We start from the raw sequence: 21,832 nt of genomic DNA, 5'->3' as shown, positions 1-21,832 counted from the left end.
AACATTTAAGAAGAAAATAAAGCTTTTGATATTAAGACCGTTCTACAGTCTTGAACCGCACTGTATGCCCTTGGCTAGATTTCGATTTATTAATTTTTTTTTTTTTTTTTTTTTGGAAAAGTACAGCTTGGAATGTCTGAAATATTTCTCTCTTTGTACAATTAACTATTTTTCTAGATTCGTGTCTAATTTTTTGTGGTTCTTCTGATGCCTTCTTCTCAGTCTTAAGTTAGGTTTTACGTTTATGATTATTAATGCCTATAGAGTTCTCTTGGCTGGACAGAAGCTTTTGGAAGAGATTCGCCGAGGTTTCTGGGGGGGATTTTTGGGTCCTAGGGTCTGGATCCTGGGGCACAACATTTTCTATTTAAAGCTGACGATTGTGATGCATTTCTATATCCAGCTGCAAGCTTTCCAATAATCTACTAACATTAGGCGCCGGTTCTAAATCAAATTAAGTTACAAATGCTTTTAAATAAAACAAAAAATATATAAGGAATTAAATAAAAAAAAAATCCTAGAGGAGCAGGACGCTGGTATCTTCTCTTGAAAACGTTTCGAATCACAGTTATGTTGTGTTGCAGTGGTTTTTGTTGTTTTTGTTGTGGTTCTGGGGATCCTCTAGTGACGTCGCCTGTTGCCATGATTGTGCAGCATCACGATCTCATCGCCACTTTCATCATCGACCACATCGTCCTCCGGTTCCGGTTCCATGCGCGGCCCATCCTCGTCCTCCTCGTCGTCCGTGTGCAAGATGCGCTCCAGTTGCTCCTCATCGAAGTAGGGCTGAATGGTCATGCCACCTTTTAAAAATATATAATACCATTAATTAACTAGCTCTCTTAAAAATTTCAGCAAACTCACGCTTGATGGGCGACCGGAAGAGCTCCGTTTCGCCATCGTCGCCCGCCTCGTCGTCCAGATCGAACTGCTCCCGACCCTTTTGCGGCAACAGCGAGAAGTTGTAGTACGGCTTGTTGCCACGATGGCGACGATAGAACCAGAACTGGGCACACAGGACGCACACCACCACACCGATAATGATCAGGATGCTGGCGATCAGGATGAACAGGAAGCGGGGCAGCCCGAAGATGTGCTCGTTGACCTTCAGATGGAATACCACATGCTCGGCAGCCGAACTGCCGGCGTACAAGTGCATCTGCCGGGTGGCCTCCAGGTGGCGGGGTGCCTCCACCTTCAGGGTAATGGTTCCCAGCGGCACAGCCGTCAACCGATATTCCCCCATGCGGTTGGTGAAGTTGCGCAACTGGGCCTGTCCCACCACCGACACCTTGGCATTCCTCACCGGATGGTTGCTCTCGTCCAGCACCACACCCTCGACACTGGTGGTTCCCTTGTCCGTTGTGGACTTGTTCGGCAGCTCCAGCACCTCGCCACGGATCACGTTGAAGGTGTGCAGGTGTATGGTGCCCAAGTCAGTGATCTGACCATCTTGGATGTCCACTTTCAGCATTTGCGACTCGTAGTTGGGGGCGGACACCTCCACGCCGTAGATGCCGTGCGGCAGCATCAGCTGGAAGCGGGCCTCGTTCCGTGTGACGTTGTAGAACCGCTGATGCTCCAGCAGCCGGACGGAGGCCTCCCGCAGCGGCTGCCCCTTGTCGTTCTGGACCACACCACTGACTCCTGTCTGCACCAAAGCCAAAAAGTTCTTGATTTTGTCGATATTCTTGCGCCACACGGAGGCAATCTGCTTGTGGCTCGGCATCCGGCAGCAGGATATGCCCAGCGTATACATCGGAAGGTTGTACATCCGGTACATAAAGTTGGTCAGTCGCTTGGTGGTCTCCCGATGCTGGTCCCTCGTGGAGGAGGGGCTGCAGTGCAGGGGCGAGTAGCTGAACTCCGTCTTCTGCATTCCATGGGCGAACTTCTCCAGTATGGAGTCACCTTTGGGATAGACCAGTTCCGAGCTACCTGCTCCGAAGGTGAGCATCAGATCGAAGCGTTCGCTGCGCAGGAATTGCAGGAACATGTCCTTGCTCTGCTCCGTCTCGGGACTCAGGATGCGTTCGGCCAGCTCATCGCCCATCACAGGATCGCAAATGGAGGTGCTATAGGAATCATGGATTAGTTTGGAGTTATGGACACTACATGGCGTAGGGAAGACTCACTTGTAGTTGTACATGTCGAAGACAGCCGGGAACTTTTGGGTCTGCGGCAGGAAGTAGATGACACTGCGCTTCAGGAGTTGCACCACGGAGTGATCCTGCACCTTGTAGCCCTCGAGCAGGTGGCGCACCAGGTTAAGTACCAGCTCCCTGCCAAGGGGAGCCAAGGTATCGAAGAGGGAGCTCACCACCAGCAGCTTGTATTTCTGTTCCTCAGGTTCTCCGATCTGTGAAGGATATGAAACCAAAATCAAAGATTAGTAGGCACTAGTGATGGTATCAAGGTATGTGACCCACGGCGATGTCTATATCTTCCCCAATTCTTATCCGATTCTCAAGCGGAGTACCTTAAACGATTTCTATATCGATTTCCCATCATTCTGCATCAAAATCTAGCAACAACATATTTTTCAGATTTTTTGTCCATTTTTCCTAAAGGGACCCCTTGAAAATGTCGGTTTCCCCCATATGGCCCACGGCGATGTCTATATCTTCCCCAATTCTGATCCGATTCGCTAGCGGAGTACCTTAAACGATTTCTATATCGATTTCCCATCATTCTGCATCAAAATCTAGCAACAAAATATTTTTCAGATTTTTTGTCCATTTTTCCTAAAGGGACCCCTTGAAAATTCAGATTTCCCCCATATGGCCCACGGCGATGTCTATATCTTCCTCAATTCTGATCCGATTCTCAAGCGGAATACCTTAAACGATTTCTATATCGATTTCCCATCATTCTGCATCAAAATCTAGCAAGAAAATATTTTTCAGATTTTTTGTCCATTTTTCCTAAAGGGACCCCTTGAAAATGCAGATTTCCCCCATATGGCCCACGGCGATGTCTATATCTTCCCCAATTCTGATCCGATTCTCAAGCGGAGTACCTTAAACGATTTCTATATCGATTTCCAATCGTTCTGCATCAAAATCCTGACACAAAATATTTTTCAGATTTTTTGTCCATTTTTTCTAAAGGGACCCCTTGAAAATTCAGATTTCCCCCATATGGCCCACGGCGATGTCTATATCTTCCTCAATTCTGATCCGATTCTCAAGCGGAGTACCTTAAACGATTTCTATATCGATTCTCCATCATTCTGCATCAAAATCTAGCAACAAAATATTTTTCAGATTTGTTGTCCATTTTTCCTGATGGGACCCCTTGAAAATTTCGATTTCCCCCATATGGCCAACGGCGATGTATATATCTTCCCCAATTCTGATCCGATTCTCAAGCGGAGTACCTTAAACGATTTCTATATCGATTCTCCATCATTCTGCACCGAAATCCTGACACACAATATTTTTCAGATTTTTTTCCATTTTTCCTGATGGGACCCCTTGAAAATGTCGATTTCCCCCATATGGCCAACGGCGATGTATATATCTTCCCCAATTCTGATCCGATTCTCAAGCGGAGTACCTTAAACGATTTCTATATCGATTCTTCATCATTCTGCATCAAAATCTAGCAATCAAATATTTTTCAGATTTTTTCCCTCTTATTCTAATGGAACCCCCTTTTCCTAACTCCTTCATGCCCTGCAATAGTCCCTGCATCTCTCCCAGTTTCCATCCGATTCTTGACCAGGATATCTTAAATGATGGGGAACTCACATCAGAAGTTATCTTGAGGTAATTGAAGAATCGGCTAAACTCGTTGTCGGCGTAACCGAAGCTGGCTATCTGGCCATTTTGGTTCTCCAGCTCCGCCAGGCGGGCGCGCAGCTCCGGATTGGTGTGGTAGCGCGTATTGACCACATTCTCGATGATGCGGAAGTCATTGGCCGAGGCCCAGTGCTGTGGATCGTCGGCCATGAGGGTGACGTCCAGGCGCATCTCGAAGGGCTCCTCCTGGGGCACCTCTACCTCCACCCGGATCGGCGCGTAGTTGTCGCCGAGAACAGTGATGTTGTGCTGACCCGGCAGGGCCAGTTTCCAGTAGTCACCGAAGGTGTGGCTGTAGGTCGAGTGATTGCCTCCGTCCAGGCGCACCACAGCGCCGGCAATCGGCGTGCCAATGGAGCTGTGCACGAAGCCGCGGATGCCATGATGCACCTGCTCGATGAACTGCAGCATGGGCTCGCGATTGTCGGACCAGTACTTGGGCAGCTCACTGGCCATCGGGAACTTGTCGCAGCCCATTTCGATGGTCAGCTCCAGGCAGCCGGCACGCACATAGTTCCAGTCCTGCATCCCGCCGGTGACACTGTACCACTGGGCTCCGTTCGTGATGCCCTCGGCGAAGAACTCGTTCTTGAAGAGCTCACATGGCTGGCCCAGGGCCATGGTCGGATGGGCCTTGGCATAGACGGTGGCCAGGTGCCGGAACAGGGCGTTGTCCTCCGTGGGATTGGCTTTGCGACCGTTAATGCTGGAGTTCCGGAGCCGCATGAACGGATCATTGAAATCATTCTCGTTATCGTCGTACGGATAGTTGGCCACCAGAGAGCCCCCATGGAGATTGGCGGAGAGGACGAACGGCAGCGACAGGGTCCAGTTCATGAGGGCCGCCACCTCGGGCTCCGTCACCTTGTTGAATCGATCCGTGCCATACTGATCCGGAAAGTTGCGATTCAAGTCCACGCCATTGGCATTGGCGCGACCTATGCCGCTGGTGCGATCGCCCTCCTTGGATATCTCATATCCGTCGGGATTCATGCTGTAGAGGAAGTGCATCCTGGTGTTGTTCACCATCCGGGTAACCCGATCATCGTTGCCGTACCGCTCCACCAGGTACTTGGTGAGCAGCAGAAGCATCTCCTTGCCGACCACCTCGTTGCCATGCATATTGGCCACGTACTTGAACTCGGGAACTCCAGGCACATGGCTGCCGGGAGTGGCGAAGATCTCCATCACCCACAGATCTCGGTTCTGGACACTCTTGCCGATGCTGTAGAGGCGGGTGAGTGTCGGATAACTGGCGGCGATGTCCTTGAGGAAGCTGGAAAAGGTAAGTTTTTGAATACATTATTCTGGAGAGGATTCCAGGGGGATGGTCGAACCTCTCCATGGCCGTAAAGTTGTGGTGTTCGATGGGGGTTTTGGTGAGGAATCCATTGAACTGCTCCTTGCGCTTCTCTGGCGGTTCCGAGCGCTCCACCTTCACCTTCCGGAAGTTGCCTGCACGGAAATGGAATGGAGAGCGGAAACGGAAATGGTTGAGCAACATGTTGGAGTGTAAGTGTAAGAGTGAGTGTGAGTGGGTGTGGGTGTGTGCATGCCGGATGTGCCAGTGATGTGGGGTTAGGATTAGCAGGATAATTCCTAGGATTAGAGAGCTAGAGCAGAGCGGAGAATCTAAGAGAGCAGCCGAGCCACAAGCACAAGCAGATGCGAATGCGAATATAATTTTGATTTCATTTATTTATTTTTTATATATTTTTTACGTAATAAGTTGACACATTTATTTTCGAGATAAAATCCAAAAGTCCAAAGAAAATGATCTTGATCCTTGTATGCCAGGACATACCCACATACATACATATATGTACTTTTAAATATAAATCTAAAATTGTAACGTTTTTTTTTTTTAGTTTTTTTGGCACACACGCTCTTTGTTAGTAGTTGTTTTTGTTTTTTTAGGTACTCAGTGGAATATAAATATATATATATATATTAATATATATATTTTTTGTAAAATATTGTGATAAGACTCAGACACGCCCCCAAATCTCACAGGTTCGTAAGGCAAAGGATATATACAGATAGATGAGGCCGGCAAAGGAAACTAAGAATAAAAACAAGCATTAAGATAAAAAAAAAATAAATAAATAAAAATTAAATAAAAAATTAATATTAATAATGAATACCATGATGATACCAAGATGAAAATAAAACGCACCAAGGGAAATTATAAATTTTATTCCCCTCAACACTCGACTTCCTTATTGGATCGTGTCAGATACAGATATAGATATAGATAGTTGCTAATAATTATTCGGGACATCTGATGGGTATCTGGATAGGACTATCTATATGTTTCTATATCGCTACTGATAAGGTTAGTGATAACTAGATACTTTCTCTTATGGTTGCGGTTTTGTCATTCGTTTTGTATATATATTTTTTTTCTTTCGGAGGTCATTGTTCTTTACAAGTTCCTAAGTACAATTCGCTTATTCGATTATTGTTTTTTTAATGGTTTTGTTACTATTTCTTGATCATCCGTTCATGTTGTTATTTTTTAAATCTCTTTATGTACAAATCAGAGTGAGATATATAGCGATGCTAAGGGGGTAAATGAGAGAGCTAAACTTAAACACAAAAAAAAATATCCAAAAACAAGGTTTAAAAAAAAAAAATAAGAGAGATTCCAAATGAAAAATGAAACACAAATTAAAACTAAAATAAAAAAAATTTAAAATAAATGAACATGCTGCTTGGGGGAAAGGGGAAATGAAGGTTATAAACATATACAAGAATTAAGATAGATATAGTAGATATATATAGTACAGAGGATGTGCGGTGTGAGCAGGAGCAGGCTAACTAAAGTGCAGTTCATGACATGGCTATGTGGATTCTCTAGCTGGATTAGCTGCAGCATATACATATACATATACATATATATAATGTGGTAATGTTTTTTTTATAATTTTTTCATTTTTGTTCATTAATTTGGTTTCGGGGCCATCCGGCAGCCTCAATCCTCTTTAGAAATAATAGGGATTGTGAAAACTGGAAATACCATCAAAGTTTGCCTCGACGGGCGCCAGTTTAAAGTCCAGGCGCAGTGCCTCCTGGTTGTCGTTGGTAACTCGAATCTCCTGAGCGGCACTAGGCTGGTAACTAAATAAATTAAAAAAAAAATACATTTAAATTTAAAGATTTTTCAAAATAAAAAATGATCTAAAGAACCCACCCAAAAGCCGAAGCATGGACCTTGTAGAAACCGGGAGTCAAAAGACGCCAGTATTCGCCTCGCTTGGTGGTCCTTATCGGCTTATCCTCCAATCCGGCCACATAGACCTCAGCACCGGCAATGGGCAGGCCACTGACATCCAACACCAGACCCTTGATGCCGATGTGCGCCTGCCGGAGCAGCTGCAGCAGCGATGCCTTGTTGGTGCGCCACTCCTGGGGCAGAGTACTGGCCGCCGGGAACTTGCAGCAGGAGAGCTCAATGGTCAGCTCGAAGCAGTTGCTGAAGGCGTAATTAAAGTCCTGCATTCCGCCGGATAGCTCATACCAGTTGGCGCCATTGGTGATGCCCCGAGAGAAGCTGTCGTTGCAGTTTTTGCCGCGTCGCATAATGGGATGATTATCGGAGTAGGTGAGGGCCAGCTGCTTGAAGACCTTATCATCGGGAGTAAGGCTCTCCACACAGCACTCGTTGTGGGATCTACAAAGTATACAAACTATTAGTTAAACAGACTAGTTTAGGGATTTGAGATTTAAGGAAACCTACACTGAGTTATCGTAGGGATAGCTGGCCACGACGGCTCCTCCATGGAAGTTGGCCGAGAGGACGAAGGGTTTACTCAAAATCCAGTTGGCCAGGGCCGCTGTTTCCGGCTGGCGGGATTGGGCCCGATAATGCTGGACATAGGCCTGTTCCAAACGATCCGGAAAGTCGCGATTCAAGTCCACGCCGGCGGCATTTCCGCGACCCACATAGTTCGGAAGAGACTCGCAGCTGCCCTCCTGGAATGATATATATATAGAGGAAATTTACTACATATGTTTAAAAAAAAAACAAGTTTTCAGATAAAGTTTCTCTTCTGTCATGGGCTGATTGGCATGCAGGTCACTCCTGACCGGAATTGGCCATTTAGCATGGCAGTCAGGTGTCAACGGTAATGTGTGATTACACCATAACGAAATAACGCCAGAGAAAGGCCTATTTTGGCCCTCTTTAATGGATATTCAATGGATATATGTAGTTACATATATTGGGGGTAATGAAGCGAACAGAAAACCCAACAGAAGCTCTGAAATAATAGAACCAATTGCATAACCATGGAATAACACCATCAAAGGGCCACCAGAATTAAATGGATCATGTCATCGGGGAAGAGTAATTATAGCCATGATCACGCTACCGGATCGAGATCTGGATCTGGATTGCTAGTCATCCTCCAAAGTGATTCACTTTTCAAACATAAAGGAACTTAATGGGATGTACCACCTTTCGAAAGAAATTCAAAAATATATACATACATATATATTTTTTCTGATGAATCAGTTTCAGTGAATATATATAGAGACTATTTCTCAGATTTCTCAGAATTTAAATACTAATGTTTTTAATCAGAACTAAATTTTAAAAGGGGTGAAGGGGGTGGGGTGGTCTTGTAGGGAGAGATAAGAGTGGCAAGTGCCACAAATACCAACCGAAAGTAACCCTCATACACGCCTACGTCAACAACTATTGATTTTTCCCCAAAAAAATAACCCAACAGGTGACCAAGGCAACTTTACCTGGGAGAGGGCATAGCCATCTGGATTCATGGTGGGCACCAGATAGATATCCGTGCTGTTCACCAGCCTGCCCACATCCGTCACCCGATCGAAGTTCAGGAGCAGATATTGCGCCAAATATACCAACAGCTGCCTGCCCACCGTCTCATCGCCGTGCATATTGGCGATATACTTCACCGGCGGTGTCAACAGATTCCTTTCCCGCGTATTCCTCGAGATCTGCAGTGCCAACAGGCTCCTGCCCTCCAAGGAACGTCCCAGATAATGGACCTTTGCCTGCTCGGGATAGGCCTTTTCCAGTCCGGCGAACAAATCCTCCAACTGCTCCTGGCTGGAGTAGTGTGGATTCTGAAGGAAACCCTCCTCCTCCTTGATGGTATAGCCTTGGGCCATTGACGCGAATAGGAGAATGAACCAAAGGCCCATCATCTTGGAGCTCGGAATTGGAATGGAGCTCTCGTGTTCGTTTATCACTGGTGTGCAAATTGAACGGCGGCGTGACGCTCTACAGATACAGTTATGTTCGGAGGTGCCACTGATTGTGTCTCCTCTCAGCGGGGCGGGTGGGAGGAGGCTGATGGCTGCCCTCTGATGATATCTGTTGTCTACCGTCTGGGGATGTCGTCCGTCGTCGTTGCAGCTCAGCCTCGAAAAATCAACTGTTTGAAAATTTGCTGCGTTGATTGGCCTTAAGCGCTGCCGTCCCGTCTCAGTCGGCGTCGCGGCTGCCCGCCTCTGCTCTGCTCAGAGAGTCACAATTTTGCCGGAGAGTACGAACTCACACGAAACAACCAAAACAACACTATATAAAGCAACAAAAAAAAAATAGGCGCTAATTGTAGGGAAATTACTGGAGGCGCACTAGCTTTAACACAAAAAAAAAAATCACACTCTATTGCTTGGGGGAAAGCTTTGTTTTGTCTCCAAAAAAACACTCTTACAGCCGATTAATGGTTTATTTAAGCACTTTTAATGGCCACAATTATAGATGGGACTCGGAGTTGCCAGACCCAAAAAGTGGGGCGCCTGCGCATGGGGAGAGTGTGGGAGAGATGAGAGACATCCCGCACGTCAACAGGATATTTTTAGCGAAACAGAGAGACGACAGACGCACAACAAAATCGATAACTCCTTCACTCCCACGCACTCGTTGTGACGTCACAGTGTCAGTTTGCGTGGGTTCTACCACCCCCACCACCCCCAAACAACAGTGATGAAGAGCGTCAGCAGCGAGAGAGAGGGGTTACCGTTATCGATAAGCAAATGCTATGAAATTAGCGACAAGGTCTTGCCTGCCTGCCCGCCTTGCCTTATCAATATAAGAGCATATGGGCATTTCCACGCTCTCCCACTCCACTTACTCACTTCCCACTCTCCTTCCCGTTACAATTGGATAGTCCGATTGGAAAGCTGATCTGCGTAAACAGAGAGAGAGAGAGCGAGCGCCAGCCGAAGAGAGGGGTGTGCTGGCAAAGGAGTAATGCACTTCCTTGAGAAATTGCGGAGAGACAATAGCGAATCCTTAATACCCTATCATTATTTAATATTTATATAAAATGAAACATTGAGATTCTAGAAATTCCTTACTTTATATACAAAGTAAAGACAAAAATATTAAAAAATCAATGCTTTAGGGAACTTAACACGTCTTGCATTGATACCCCAATGAATTGTATTATCATCTTAACCGCACAGCTGCCACACGGGGGGGGGGGGGGGCTATAAAAATGGAATAAAAAATACTGTCAACGCGCGCAAATGCAGCGGAAATTGGCAAACTTTTTTGCAGTCAATTACAACAACAACTACAAACCGGTTGCAAATAAAGTGTCTCAATTGCAACAAAATAAAATCAAATCAAGAAACATTAAAAATGTTAAAGAGAAAAAAATAAAAAATATGTATAAGAAAAGGCATGAGGCATGAGGTTACTTGTTGTTGTGACATCTAACCAGTTTCTTGCAAGGTAATTGCTATTTTTCGCTACAAACTACCATCAACTACAAGCTGCAACACCACCCCAAATGCCCTCCCTCCCTGTTTCAATTGCGAAATAATGACGTCAGCCGTCAAGCTTAGCGGAGCGACTAACAGTGTTTACTTTATCACCCGATTATTGGACGAGGGGGAGGCCATAAAACTGTCACCACTAACCCCATACACCATAAAAAATGACTCGAAATTCTTAAAAAAAAAGTTTATCAAGAAAACAATAAAATAAAGACTCTAAAAACATATTTTAAATATTTTTTAAACAATTACTTAAGGTTTTAATTTATTTAATATTGTAACCCTTTTTTTCAATGGCTTGCTAAATTGTTTACTAACATTTTAATCTAATCTAAGCCAGGAATTGCCCAAAGAGTGGTGGATTAACAAGGTCATATATTAAAAGGGGGAGAATGATTAAATAGAATTATTAAATAGAACCAAGTTTCATAGTTAAGACAGCTTGCAATAAATTATTTTGCATTTAATTGTTTTTAAAGATGTTTTCATTTGATAATTAATTACTATTCTAATAGGTTTACAAAGATTAAAAGATATACAAATAATATTTTAAGAGTTATCCACTTGAACATCTTCAAGCTGGAAGTGCCACTTGGCCAAGACATTGAATGGCCATTAAGGTAAAAAAAGATACAAAGTATGGATAAAAATCATAAATGCACCAGATACTCTAGACTCTAGACTCTTGAGTGCTAATTGAGCGATCATACCGCGTTGCTAGAGCTGCTGTTAAGTGGGTCAACATTCCGATCGGGGTGCTCGAGATCTGGTTTCCAGGAGAATGTCTATATAGTTTGTAGAGAGTTCAGTTCAGATCTTACCTCCAAAGCCCCCCCTCCTATTTTTCCCATTCTGCGGTAAACAAAAGCCCAGCGTACACGATTCAAAACAAAAGCTCAGCGGATCGAATGGGAATATATATACATATATATATATACCATAAATGCTAGAGCGAGAGATGATGAGTTGGGGGAAAAAACAGAGAGAGATGTGGGCGATAGATTCTGAATCATGGCACTAGTAAAAGGTTAACATACTATATATTTTCTTCTAGTTCTTGTTCTATTTTAGTTGGAATTTCTAGTTCCAGTTTAAGATTAGATTATTCCCTAAAACATATATTAGTGAAAAGTTAATCTCTCAATCTTTAAAGTTGATTATTGAAAGGCATTTACATTCACTTTTTTCTTCGTCCACAGCTGTTGAGAGCTTTCTTCCAAGAATCTTGACTCACCTGGGCTTTGGCAAAGCCATCCGGATTACAGGTGGGCAGGAAATGAATATCCGTGGTGTTGAGCAGCTTTTGGACCTCGTTGTCGGTGTCGTAGTGAGCGGCCAGGTACTGGGCCAGGTAGAGAACCATTTGGCGGCCCAATGCCTCGTCACCTTGGATATTGGCCACCAACTTGACCATGGGACGGAGCAGATCACCGTTCACGGAGTCCGGAATGCGGGAACTCAGGGCCAGGACATTGAGGGGTCGACCCTTGATGGAGTTGCCAATGCTGTAGGTCTGAGCGATTTCCGGATAATCCTTGGATATCTTATCGAAGAGTTCACCAATCTCCTCGTTGTTCAAGTAGTGGGGATTATCCAGGAAGTCCTCCGTTTCCTGTACCACCTGAACTTCGGCATTTTCGGAGTACTCCCCGGCCGAGGAGAGCGATCCATTGGCCAGAATGGCTAGAGCCACCAAAGTCAGCCAATATCCGAACATTTTGCGGATTTTTTTTTTTTACGGATTTCGCGGACACGTAAGCACACAGCAACACCAACAACAACAAAAACGAGAACAAGGCGCAGGCGCGCGCTCTCTCTACGGTAGAAAGAGAGCGGGAGAGGGTAGGGGAGGACTGATTGCAGTGGAGAAAGGAGAGAGAGAGGTGTTTTTAAAAGGGGAAGGGTATATGTTGCAGACACACTTGTTGCTCCGCTTTCTTTCGCCGATTCGGTTTGAAATTAATACGAATTTGCCACAAATGTTGACACGCACACACACACACAAACGCGGCGGCGTCACAAATAAACAAATTTTTGACACACAGACGGGTGGGGGGCCGAAATTGTTCTGTTTTTCTATTATTCACCGTTAGTGCATTTCATTTGCCTCGTTGGCAGCTTGGCACAACACCTGCTGGCAAAACATATTTGATCACTATTATTGAATGCAGGTGCAAAATGCAAATAAAAAAAAAACAATTCAATAATACAAATTTCGTGACGAACTACGCGAACGCAACGGTCTAGTGTTGCACAACGTCTGAATAAGATCCGATCGCTAGCGATCAGAGTTGTAACGGTAATTAGTGTTAAAAGGAGTCATCGATAGGTTTTTTGAGATTTAATGATTTTAACTTAATTTTTTAAGCATTAAAGATACCTATCCTGGAAAATAATATACTCCAAGAAATAATCTAAAACAGTCGGCCATTTTATAAAACAAGTCTCAAGAATTATCGATATCTTGTAGGAAAGTGGCGCACGTTTCAAATTCAAACTCCCCTCCCATTTAGGGCTTTGTTAACTTATTCGTTTTATTTATTTTTCGTTCAACAAACAAATTTCCAAAAAGTGAAACAAACACAAGAATAACCAAAAACAGGTTGCCATTGTGTGTAGCTTAATATGTATGCTTTGTATTACAGGGTATCAGTTATATTTTCAAAACGTGTCGTATCAAAAACTAGCTCAAATACGATTATGTTAAGGCAAATTTTGGAAAAGTGCATCAGACATTCGGTTCATCGTAAAGTACGCTATTCCTAAGACCTAGAAGTGTGTGCGTGTTGTGTGCTTATATCGGGTGTTATTTGGTTTATAGTTCTCTAAGTATATCGTATAAAGTAGAGGATCTGATTTCGAGTCTAAATGCTTGGTGTGGTGTGTATTAGCGATATAGTTACACAGTTGATTGCTTCAGATTGGTGTCCCGAGACCTCTTAACCCCCATTCCCCATTCGCCAAACCCCAACCCATTCCCGTTGCCTCTGCCCTCCTCCCTGCTCCACCACTTTGACACATTTTCAGCGCCCAGGCCAATCAATAAAGTTCATGGATTATTCATAAACGGCCTGGGCGGGGCAATGGGGTGGGTCCTTTAATATCCCCCTCCATCCCTACCATTATATAGCCCACTATCCCATTCCCACTCTGATTTAGGGTTTTTGCTGACTTTGCTGCTTTTGTTGTTGTTGCTGCTGCTGTTGCTGCTTCTGGGAGGTGGCTATCCTTTGCTTAAGCGTATGGAATGTCTGCTGCATGCTGCGCATCTGGTAGCGTATGGAGCTGCTGACGTCACGCTGCAACTGCTGCACCTCCCGAATGTCCTTGCGCAGATTCTGGTACTCATTGGTCACCTCGCTCATCGACTCGAGCAGCTCCAGCACCTCCATTTCATCCATCTGTTCCATGGTTGTCTGTTCCAGGCTCCGTTCCACAGCATGCAGCTTGTGGGCCATCGTATAGAGCTGTGAACCGGCATTTGCCACCTGGAAAAAGGGGATAAAACGCGAGTAAGTCAGTAAAGGTCAGTTAACCAGAAACTAAAACCAGAATTCGCTATTCATATCAAGGCACTGGGAAAGATTCTACGGAGTTTTGAGATTAAAGATTAACGTTTTTTTGAGTTTTTGAAATGAAAACAATTTTCTGTTATTTAAGATTTGTTCTTCTGATATAGTTCTTGTATTCTTTATAAAATTATAGATTAAAGCCTTATAGCTATAATTTATTTTTAGCACAAACATAAAGCAACTCATCCTGAATTTATCTCTTTTTCATAAACTAGTCTTTTTTAAAAGAAAACCCTAAAATTTTGTAGCCAATTATCAGGTCCTTAAAGTATAGCTTTCGCTGCTAAATTGCCCCAGGATTTATGGCTATACTATGGCTTATTACTTGCACGTAATTGACCCCCTGAATTTCGAGAGGGGGAAAAAAAAAATAAACACATCAATTTTCTTTGCACTGCAGAGATGAAAATAGGAGGAGCCTATCTCCTAGATATTGATAAGGGTCCTTTCGGTCGATTAACTTACCGATTTCTCCAGCGCACTAATGTCCTGATAGCCTGTGGTCTCCATTTTCCTCTATTATTACCTCAATTCCGGCTTCCTGGCGAAGGACTTGGCGGTAGATAGAATGCCAGACGAACTGCGCAAAAAAGTCAAAAACAAAAAGCCCGAGTTGTTGTCTATAATTCAGGCTCCTTGGCGGGAGCACTGGCACTCGGCTCTCCAAGCAACGCTGGCAGAGTGAGCGAGTCCTGCGGGTCCTTTGCTATTTATATGTCCTGGCTATATGCTCCTTCGCACGCACACATGCTGGCTTCCGCTTCCGTGAGAGAGCGAGAGAGGTGGAGCCCATTGAAAGTCAAAACAAACACGCTCCCCCAAAGAGAGAGACATGTGTGGATGCCGGGATTATATTAAATGGGGATTTGGGTTAATATTCCTTAAAAATACTTTTAAAAAATATAAGAAATATAATTAAACACAATATAATTACAAATAGATAACAGACTTAATTTAAATAATAATTTGGGAAGCCCAACTTATCCTTCACTGGGGAATCCCCTGACCTATGGCACTGGTTCCTCTGCTAATCCTGCATATGGTAGTCGCACACCAGGGAAAGTACTTTTAATTATGTTGACCAGGAAGCGGAAGTCCAAGCGAAACTTTGTTTATCCCGGCGAAAAGCGAAATTTAAAAAGCGAAATTCTGCTGAATAGCACAACCCCCTAAATGTTGGCACTACAATCAGATTCGCTTGTAAGAGTTTCTGTCGTTTAGAAAACATTTAAAGCGGATGTTATTGTACTTGAGTAAACTTTTAAAATCGACCCACTTCCTTGTTTATTAAATATGTAAGACTTTACAAGTTTTAAATCTTGGAATGTAAAGACATGAGTTTATACTTCAAAAACTTTTACAGCAATAAATTCTTTTTTCTTTTCAGCTTCCCCAATTCCCAAAAAAATAAAACTCGGAAAGTTTGATGTTTTTAAGAACGTATCCTGTATTTATTTCATTTAATTAAAGCTAATTTTTAAAAGTTATTCAAAATAAAATCGATAATCTTCCCGCCTTGGCTTTAAATCGATAGGCAGACTACTTCGATAGATGCAAAAGTGTCATCTTTAGATATTTTGGTCACATTGTACAAGCCGTCGCGCAAGAATTGAGGAAAAGGCACAAACAAAATTGCAAAATTAAAGCCTTAGCAAGAGACATTATCTGACGTGGACACGGGAAACGAATGGCCAGTCGTGGGGCCGCCGCCACTGCCGTCCACGCCTCCCAGGTGACAGTAACCTCATCGTTATCTGGAAGTGGAGTGGTAGAGTCCATCACCAGCGTGCTGACAGTTTCATCAATTCACGGAAACAGCATCAACAGCAGCACCACGGTGGTGGCATCGGGGACAACTGCTCCTGCTGGTGGCGGGGCAGAATCTACTCTAGGAGATGGAGGCGTGGTTGTGGCGGAAACGGACGTCAACAAGCCGATCTATCCGCGGTTGTTCAACAAGATTGTGCTGACGCTGGAGAATAGCCTTATACCCGAGACCAAGATCGATGTGACACCCTCGAGTCAGGATGGCCTGGACCACGAAACGGAGAAGGACTTGCGCATCCTCGGATGCGAGCTTATACAAACGGCGGGTATTCTGCTGCGCTTGCCACAGGTGGCCATGGCCACCGGCCAGGTGCTCTTCCAGCGCTTCTTCTACTCCAAGAGCTTTGTGCGTCACAACATGGAGACCGTGGCCATGAGCTGCGTGTGCCTGGCCTCCAAGATCGAAGAAGCACCCAGGCGTATTCGGGATGTGATAAATGTTTTCCACCACATCAAGCAAGTGCGAGCGCAAAAGTAAGTCATATTATTTATAAACTTTTCAAAATCTTTAATTAAATTTTATATTTTACAGGGAAATTTCACCAATGGTACTTGACCCGTACTACACAAGCCTCAAGATGCAGGTGATCAAGGCGGAGCGGAGAGTACTTAAGGAATTGGGCTTCTGTGTGCATGTGAAGCATCCGCACAAGCTAATCGTGATGTACCTGCAAGTGCTTCAGTATGAAAAGCATGAAAAGCTGATGCAGCTCTCCTGGAATTTCATGAACGATTCACTGCGAACGGATGTCTTTATGCGCTACACTCCTGAGGCAATAGCCTGTGCCTGCATCTATTTAAGTGCCCGTAAGCTCAACATCCCACTACCCAACACACCGCCATGGTTTGGCATCTTTCGTGTACCGATGGCGGACATAACAGACATTTGCTACCGCGTGATGGAGCTATACACAAGGCCCAAGCCAGTCGTAGAGAAACTGGAGGCTGCTGTGGATGAGTTGAAGAAACGCTACATGGATGCACGAAATAAAACCAAGGAGGCGAACACATCGCCGGCCGTAATCACGGTGGATCGGAACAATGGCTCGCACAACGCTTGGGGCGGCTTTATCCAAAGGGCCGTGCCGCTGCCGTTGCCATCAGAGAAGTCGCCGGAGAAGGATTCTCGATCGCGGTCTCGCTCCCGAACGCGCACCCAATCAAGAACGCCTCGATCCCGTTCGCCACGTTCCCGGTCGCCGAGTCGAGAACGCACGAAGAAGTCCCACCGTAGCCACCGATCCTCGCGCTCCCGTTCACGCACTCCGGCCAAGCACAAAAAGAAGTCCTCGCGCCACTACTCGCGGTCGCCCTCGCGCTCTGCCTCGCCCCACAGCAAGCACCGCAAAAGGTAAGTCGTCAATCCCATCCGTAGAAATCCTGACTGAAATAGATATTTTTAAAAATAAGTGGAAAACCTTTTAGAAAATCCTCCCGAGACCGTTCCGATTACTATTCCAAGAAGGATCGCTCCGGCAATGCAGGCAGCAGCAGCAACAATGTGGGGGGCAGTGACGGTGACAAGTATCGCAACTCGGGAAAGCACAGTCGTTACTCGTCGTCGTCGCACCGCAGCAGCGGCGGTGGTGGAGGCAGTGGCAGCCATGGGAGTCGCGGTGGCCACAAGCATAGAGACGGCGAACGTTCCAGGGACCGAAAACGCTAGCAACGAGAATACATACACACTCCTTGATTTGTAATTGAACTTTATTTTACAGATTTTTGCGCAGGATATATAATTTTTTCATTGAACCGATTCGTATCCTGGGTGCTAGTTCGATTTAATAATTTTAATTGTAATGAACTCTCTCGGGTAAATAATAAATGGAACTCCTCAATCAAGCAGAGCTGACTCATCCGCATCCACATTACATATATCACAGCAATCCGATAGAGAAAGAAGTAGAGCGGGTGAAAGAGAGAGAAGCGCTATGGAAAACTCCCAATTAGAATAATCTCCAACAGTGGCCGGCAAATGCATCTTTATCGGACAAACTAAATTCGTCGGCAAATCTATAATTTCAGCTTAAATAACCTCGCTATGTTGTGGTGCTATGATAGTGGTGGTAACGGACAACAGTGTAATCTGGGGATGGGATAGCGACACATCGCGGAATTCGTCCGTAAAGGACAGAATAAAGAAACTGAAGATGGTGGCCATAATCCATTCGGAAATACTACTAATAACATGGAAGTACCAGCCTCCATCCGAGGGATACCATTTTCGGGGATTCTGGCCCTTGAAGAGGATGTGTGACATCACGCCGGTGACGGCCAGCAGAATGAAAAGGATCGTACAGAACACGGACATGCCCAGCCGGAGGTGAGCGTAGAGACGGGCGCCTGCCAACGGCCAGACATTGTACGAGATGAGGGCCTGCATCCAGAAGTATAAGGTGCCGCAGCCGAAGCAACAAAATGCGCCAATAAAATGCACAATCCTGACGTTCGTCTCCTGGAAATTGCCCACGAAACTGATGCCCAGGCACGAGATGAGTCCACAGCACAGGGCTAGGCGATTATGTCGCAGCATAGCGCCGCCCAGATCCGGGAAGTGCTCGTAGAGCTCTAGCACCTGCCGGTACCGCACATATATCGTGAGTCCCACTGAAAACCAGAAGACAATGCAATTAGCGGATGAGTCACCTAGGCGGAGATTCGTGGGGAAGCTGCAAACTCACATAACACGCTCCCGATATTTATCAGCTGCCCGAAAACACAACTTTCCGGTGAGTAAGTAGCGGCATCCGATATGTAGGGAACAGTGGGAACCACGTGCCCCTCCAGCACTGCGAAAATGTATCTAAAAACGAAAATGGTAAACGAAAAGGGTAACCATGGTCCTGTTTCAATAGAAAAGGAATCTTTCCACCGCCACTTACGTCCCAATAAAGGTGACCTGAAATATCAGGAATGTAGCCACTGGCAGCAGGTAAACCCGTGACATTTTTCTTTGTTATCCTAACGAGGATGGACTGGAGCTCTAACTCCGCAGATAAACAATTTTCAGCTGTTTGCAATTGCGCTGCAGGCAATCCCAGTGGCGTTGCCATATGGCGCAAGTTCTTGACTGCAGTTCCCGCTAGATTTGGCGGGAAAACGGCTAAAATTTGTATTTCCATAAAAACTATTAAATAAATACATAAATACACCTCGTATAGTAAAGTAAAGTAATTAAATAAAGTTAAAAAGTCTTTGCAAGAAGTGGGAGACTGATAAAAACATTTTAGCTTTAAAGCTCTAGCTTTAAAAAAAAAAAACAAAAACAAAACAAAGTTGGCTATATTTTCACAAGGAAAGAAAATAATTTCAACCGGCATGAAATTCCTATATCTACTGAATGAGACTCCTTATTTTACGGTGGCATCTCATCGAGGCACTACCTAGTATCCCAGCACAAGTTAACAAAAACAAAAAAAATCATACTTTTTGTAAAATTTCTATCTGGTCCACATGGAGGTTACCGACTTCATTGAGATTGATGGTTCGTATCTGGAGGGTGGCGGTCAGTCGCTTCGCAACGCTCTTAGCCTGAGCTGCATCCTGAGTAAGCCAGTGCGAGTGGTTAATATTCGTGCCAATCGCCCGAAGCCGGGACTCTCGCACCAGCATCTGCAAGGCGTGAATCTGCTGAGGGACATCACCAATGCGGATGTGGTGGGCAACACGCTCTTCTCCACCCAATTGGAGTTCTCGCCGCGCGCTGTACGCAATGATAGCTATCGCGTGGAAACCAGAACTGCGGCCAGCATAACTCTCATCTATCAGATGGCCTTGCCGGTTCTCCTCTTCGCCGCACGCTCCTCTCGCGTGGACGTCACTGGTGGCACCAATGTCGCCTTTGCCCCCCAGATAGAGTATATGCAGCAAGTACTGCTGCCCAACCTCAAGCGCTTTGGCATTCATGCTGAGCTAAAAATCCTACATTACGGATTCTATCCTCGCGGCAATGGACGCTGCCTGTTGGAACTCTTGCCGATACGTCGCGTGGAGCCCGCCCAGTTCGTGGACTTCGGCGAGCTGGATGATGTAAAGGGATATGCTTTTTGCGCCGGTCGGCTGCCCAGAAGCATTGCTATGGATATGCAGCAGACGGCCCAGCGCGAGATTCATCGCTTGTGGCCGTATAATGACTGCACCATTACAGTGGTGAAGCATCCTGTGGATAAGGCACGGGACAATGGTGCCGGGATCATAATGACTGCTCGCACTACAACGGGTTGTGTACTGGGTACTGCTACTCTCGGTGAGAAGAAGGTCGATGGCCATGTTCTTGGCTCGGATGCTTCATGCCAATTGGTCGAGTACCTGCGCAAGGAGATCTGTGTGGATGCGCACATGCAGGATCAGCTAATTATATATATGAGCATGGCCAATGGCGTATCTACAATTCGTACTGGCCCTCTGACCAAGCATACTCGCACTGCCATTCATGTGGCCGAGAAAATGACCGGAGTAAAGTTCGAAGTGGAGGTGGAGCCTTCTGGCCTTACTCGGGTCTCTTGCCACGGCCTGGGTTGTGTCAACAGATTTTTACTTTAAGCTATTGTACGTTAAAATTATTGTTTATATTTATTTATAACGAATAAACCGCTGAGCGATACGAGTCTAGAGCCGACGGAAAATGGCCAGGAAGTGATCACCTTTGTTGCGCACCACCTTGGCGCCCTCCTCACTGCTCTGGTAGAGTTTCGGGGTGATGGGGTCTGATTTCTGTAGATTAGAACAAGGAGATTCTTAATCTTTTCAAGACAGTCTTTTATTCTTAGAGCACTAACCTCATCCTCGTCTTTCAGGCGTTCGTACAAAGGATGCTCCTCCATGTGTTGGACTATCCACTGGTGTAGATCCTCAACATCAGTCATAGTGTAAACCAGACCCTGCAATAATGATCCAATTAGTGAAATTCCTATCTAAATAGTGCTCTGGTGAAAACTCACTCCCTTTTTCAGGACATAGGCGTACTCCGAAAGCAAAGCCTGGTTGATGATGCGCCACTTGTGCTTGGCACGCTTGAAATGCGGATCGGGATACAGAAAGAACATCTTCTCCAGCTGACCCTTGGCAAAGTAGTTTGGCAGATATTTCATGGCATTGGTGCGGATACAGGCAATGTTCTTATAAGCGCCCGCCTCTCCGCTCTTGTGCCTCAGTGCCGTAATCCTATCCATCACGTAGTCGGATACTTTTACCCGGATTTCCATGCCAATGGAGAATTTATCGGGGAACATTTCGCCCAAGGTGACTAGGAATCCTCCATAGCCGCATCCAATGTCTGCAAAGGTTACTTTCTGATCCGGCTGGATGCTGGGATACAGTGCACGCCAGTTCACATCCTCCGGACGAGCAGGGCTAGGGAAAAATGTATAAATTAGAGGAACTTCACCATAATTGCCACAACTCACTAGTCAAAACTGTGATCCGCTATGGGATTCGAGTGAGCGCGTTGCCGATAGAAGCGCTTCTGTGGCAGGCCTGTGACCGCCGACGTGGCGTTCAGCCCCTCAATCGCCCCATTGGACTCGGCTTCCATATCCTGATCCTCACTGTCTTTGGCCATCAAAACTAAACTTTAAAAACAACCAAAAATGATAAAGGGGAGCAAAAGGGGTCGGTTGAAGAGAGAGAAACTTAGCACGTTTTTAGAGATGGACTAAGACAACTATCGTATACTTTTTTGAAATAATTTGTTTGTTTTATAAATATTTATATATAATGCTATAACTTTTTAAGTAATTTTTAAAAACTTAATTTTTTTCTATAGTTCTGATATTTATCTAAGCCTAGTGTAGTGTTAAAATATAGCACCGCGAAAAGTGTCTCATCGCTAATGTCCGTTAAAGTTTAATTGCACCTAGTCTGGCAACG

At 45.1% G+C, this 21,832-nt stretch overlaps 6 protein-coding genes across 8 annotated transcripts; 2 read left to right on the top strand and 4 right to left on the bottom strand.

Moving 5' to 3' along the window:
* Positions 1 to 85: 85 nt before the first annotated feature.
* svr (Carboxypeptidase D svr) lies at positions 86 to 12,821 on the bottom strand. 2 transcript variants are annotated; one of them, XM_017239543.3, is made up of 9 exons: positions 11,800 to 12,821; positions 7,543 to 7,778; positions 6,997 to 7,476; positions 6,823 to 6,923; positions 5,141 to 5,258; positions 3,753 to 5,079; positions 2,136 to 2,359; positions 865 to 2,075; positions 86 to 803 (listed from the first exon to the last, which is right to left on the bottom strand). In XM_017239543.3, the coding sequence occupies exons 1-9, from the start codon at positions 12,280 to 12,282 to the stop codon at positions 622 to 624; spliced, it is 4,362 nt and encodes a 1,453-aa protein (XP_017095032.2). In that variant the 5' UTR covers positions 12,283 to 12,821; the 3' UTR covers positions 86 to 621. The 2 variants fall into 2 exon arrangements, with proteins under 2 accessions (XP_017095032.2, XP_017095033.2); XM_017239544.3 differs by lacking the exon at positions 11,800 to 12,821 and adding an exon at positions 8,556 to 9,300.
* Positions 12,822 to 13,086: 265 nt separating this feature from the next.
* Positions 13,087 to 14,805, bottom strand: LOC108124046 (uncharacterized). Its single transcript, XM_017239552.3, has 2 exons — positions 14,603 to 14,805; positions 13,087 to 14,053 (listed from the first exon to the last, which is right to left on the bottom strand). Exons 1-2 carry the CDS (start codon positions 14,645 to 14,647, stop codon positions 13,721 to 13,723), a joined length of 378 nt encoding a protein of 125 aa, XP_017095041.2. The 5' UTR covers positions 14,648 to 14,805; the 3' UTR covers positions 13,087 to 13,720.
* Positions 14,806 to 15,703: 898 nt separating this feature from the next.
* On the top strand, positions 15,704 to 17,806 carry LOC108124079 (cyclin-L1). Of its 2 annotated transcripts, none has more exons than XM_017239615.3 (3): positions 15,704 to 16,438; positions 16,497 to 17,315; positions 17,390 to 17,806. In XM_017239615.3, the coding sequence occupies exons 1-3, from the start codon at positions 15,825 to 15,827 to the stop codon at positions 17,628 to 17,630; spliced, it is 1,674 nt and encodes a 557-aa protein (XP_017095104.2). In that variant the 5' UTR covers positions 15,704 to 15,824; the 3' UTR covers positions 17,631 to 17,806. The 2 variants fall into 2 exon arrangements, with proteins under 2 accessions (XP_017095104.2, XP_017095103.2); XM_017239614.3 differs by having other exon boundaries at positions 17,375 to 17,806.
* Positions 17,654 to 19,004, bottom strand: LOC108124083 (DNA damage-regulated autophagy modulator protein 1). The gene is made up of 3 exons (XM_017239618.3): positions 18,847 to 19,004; positions 18,646 to 18,767; positions 17,654 to 18,571 (listed from the first exon to the last, which is right to left on the bottom strand). Exons 1-3 carry the CDS (start codon positions 18,909 to 18,911, stop codon positions 17,991 to 17,993), a joined length of 768 nt encoding a protein of 255 aa, XP_017095107.1. The 5' UTR covers positions 18,912 to 19,004; the 3' UTR covers positions 17,654 to 17,990.
* Positions 19,005 to 19,124: 120 nt separating this feature from the next.
* Positions 19,125 to 20,589, top strand: Rtca (RNA 3'-terminal phosphate cyclase). The gene has a single exon (XM_017239616.3). It carries the CDS (start codon positions 19,418 to 19,420, stop codon positions 20,504 to 20,506), a length of 1,089 nt encoding a protein of 362 aa, XP_017095105.2. The 5' UTR covers positions 19,125 to 19,417; the 3' UTR covers positions 20,507 to 20,589.
* On the bottom strand, positions 20,509 to 21,625 carry LOC108124082 (tRNA (guanine-N(7)-)-methyltransferase). Its single transcript, XM_017239617.3, has 4 exons — positions 21,370 to 21,625; positions 20,905 to 21,316; positions 20,743 to 20,844; positions 20,509 to 20,677 (listed from the first exon to the last, which is right to left on the bottom strand). The coding sequence occupies exons 1-4, from the start codon at positions 21,522 to 21,524 to the stop codon at positions 20,573 to 20,575; spliced, it is 774 nt and encodes a 257-aa protein (XP_017095106.2). The 5' UTR covers positions 21,525 to 21,625; the 3' UTR covers positions 20,509 to 20,572.
* Between the last annotated feature and the right edge of the window lie 207 nt (positions 21,626 to 21,832).

The sequence above is a fragment of the Drosophila bipectinata genome, chromosome XL, assembly GCF_030179905.1.
Source record: "Drosophila bipectinata strain 14024-0381.07 chromosome XL, DbipHiC1v2, whole genome shotgun sequence".
NCBI classification, from domain to species: Eukaryota; Metazoa; Arthropoda; class Insecta; order Diptera; family Drosophilidae; genus Drosophila; species Drosophila bipectinata.
This window is presented reverse-complemented; position numbering and strand designations above follow the sequence as displayed.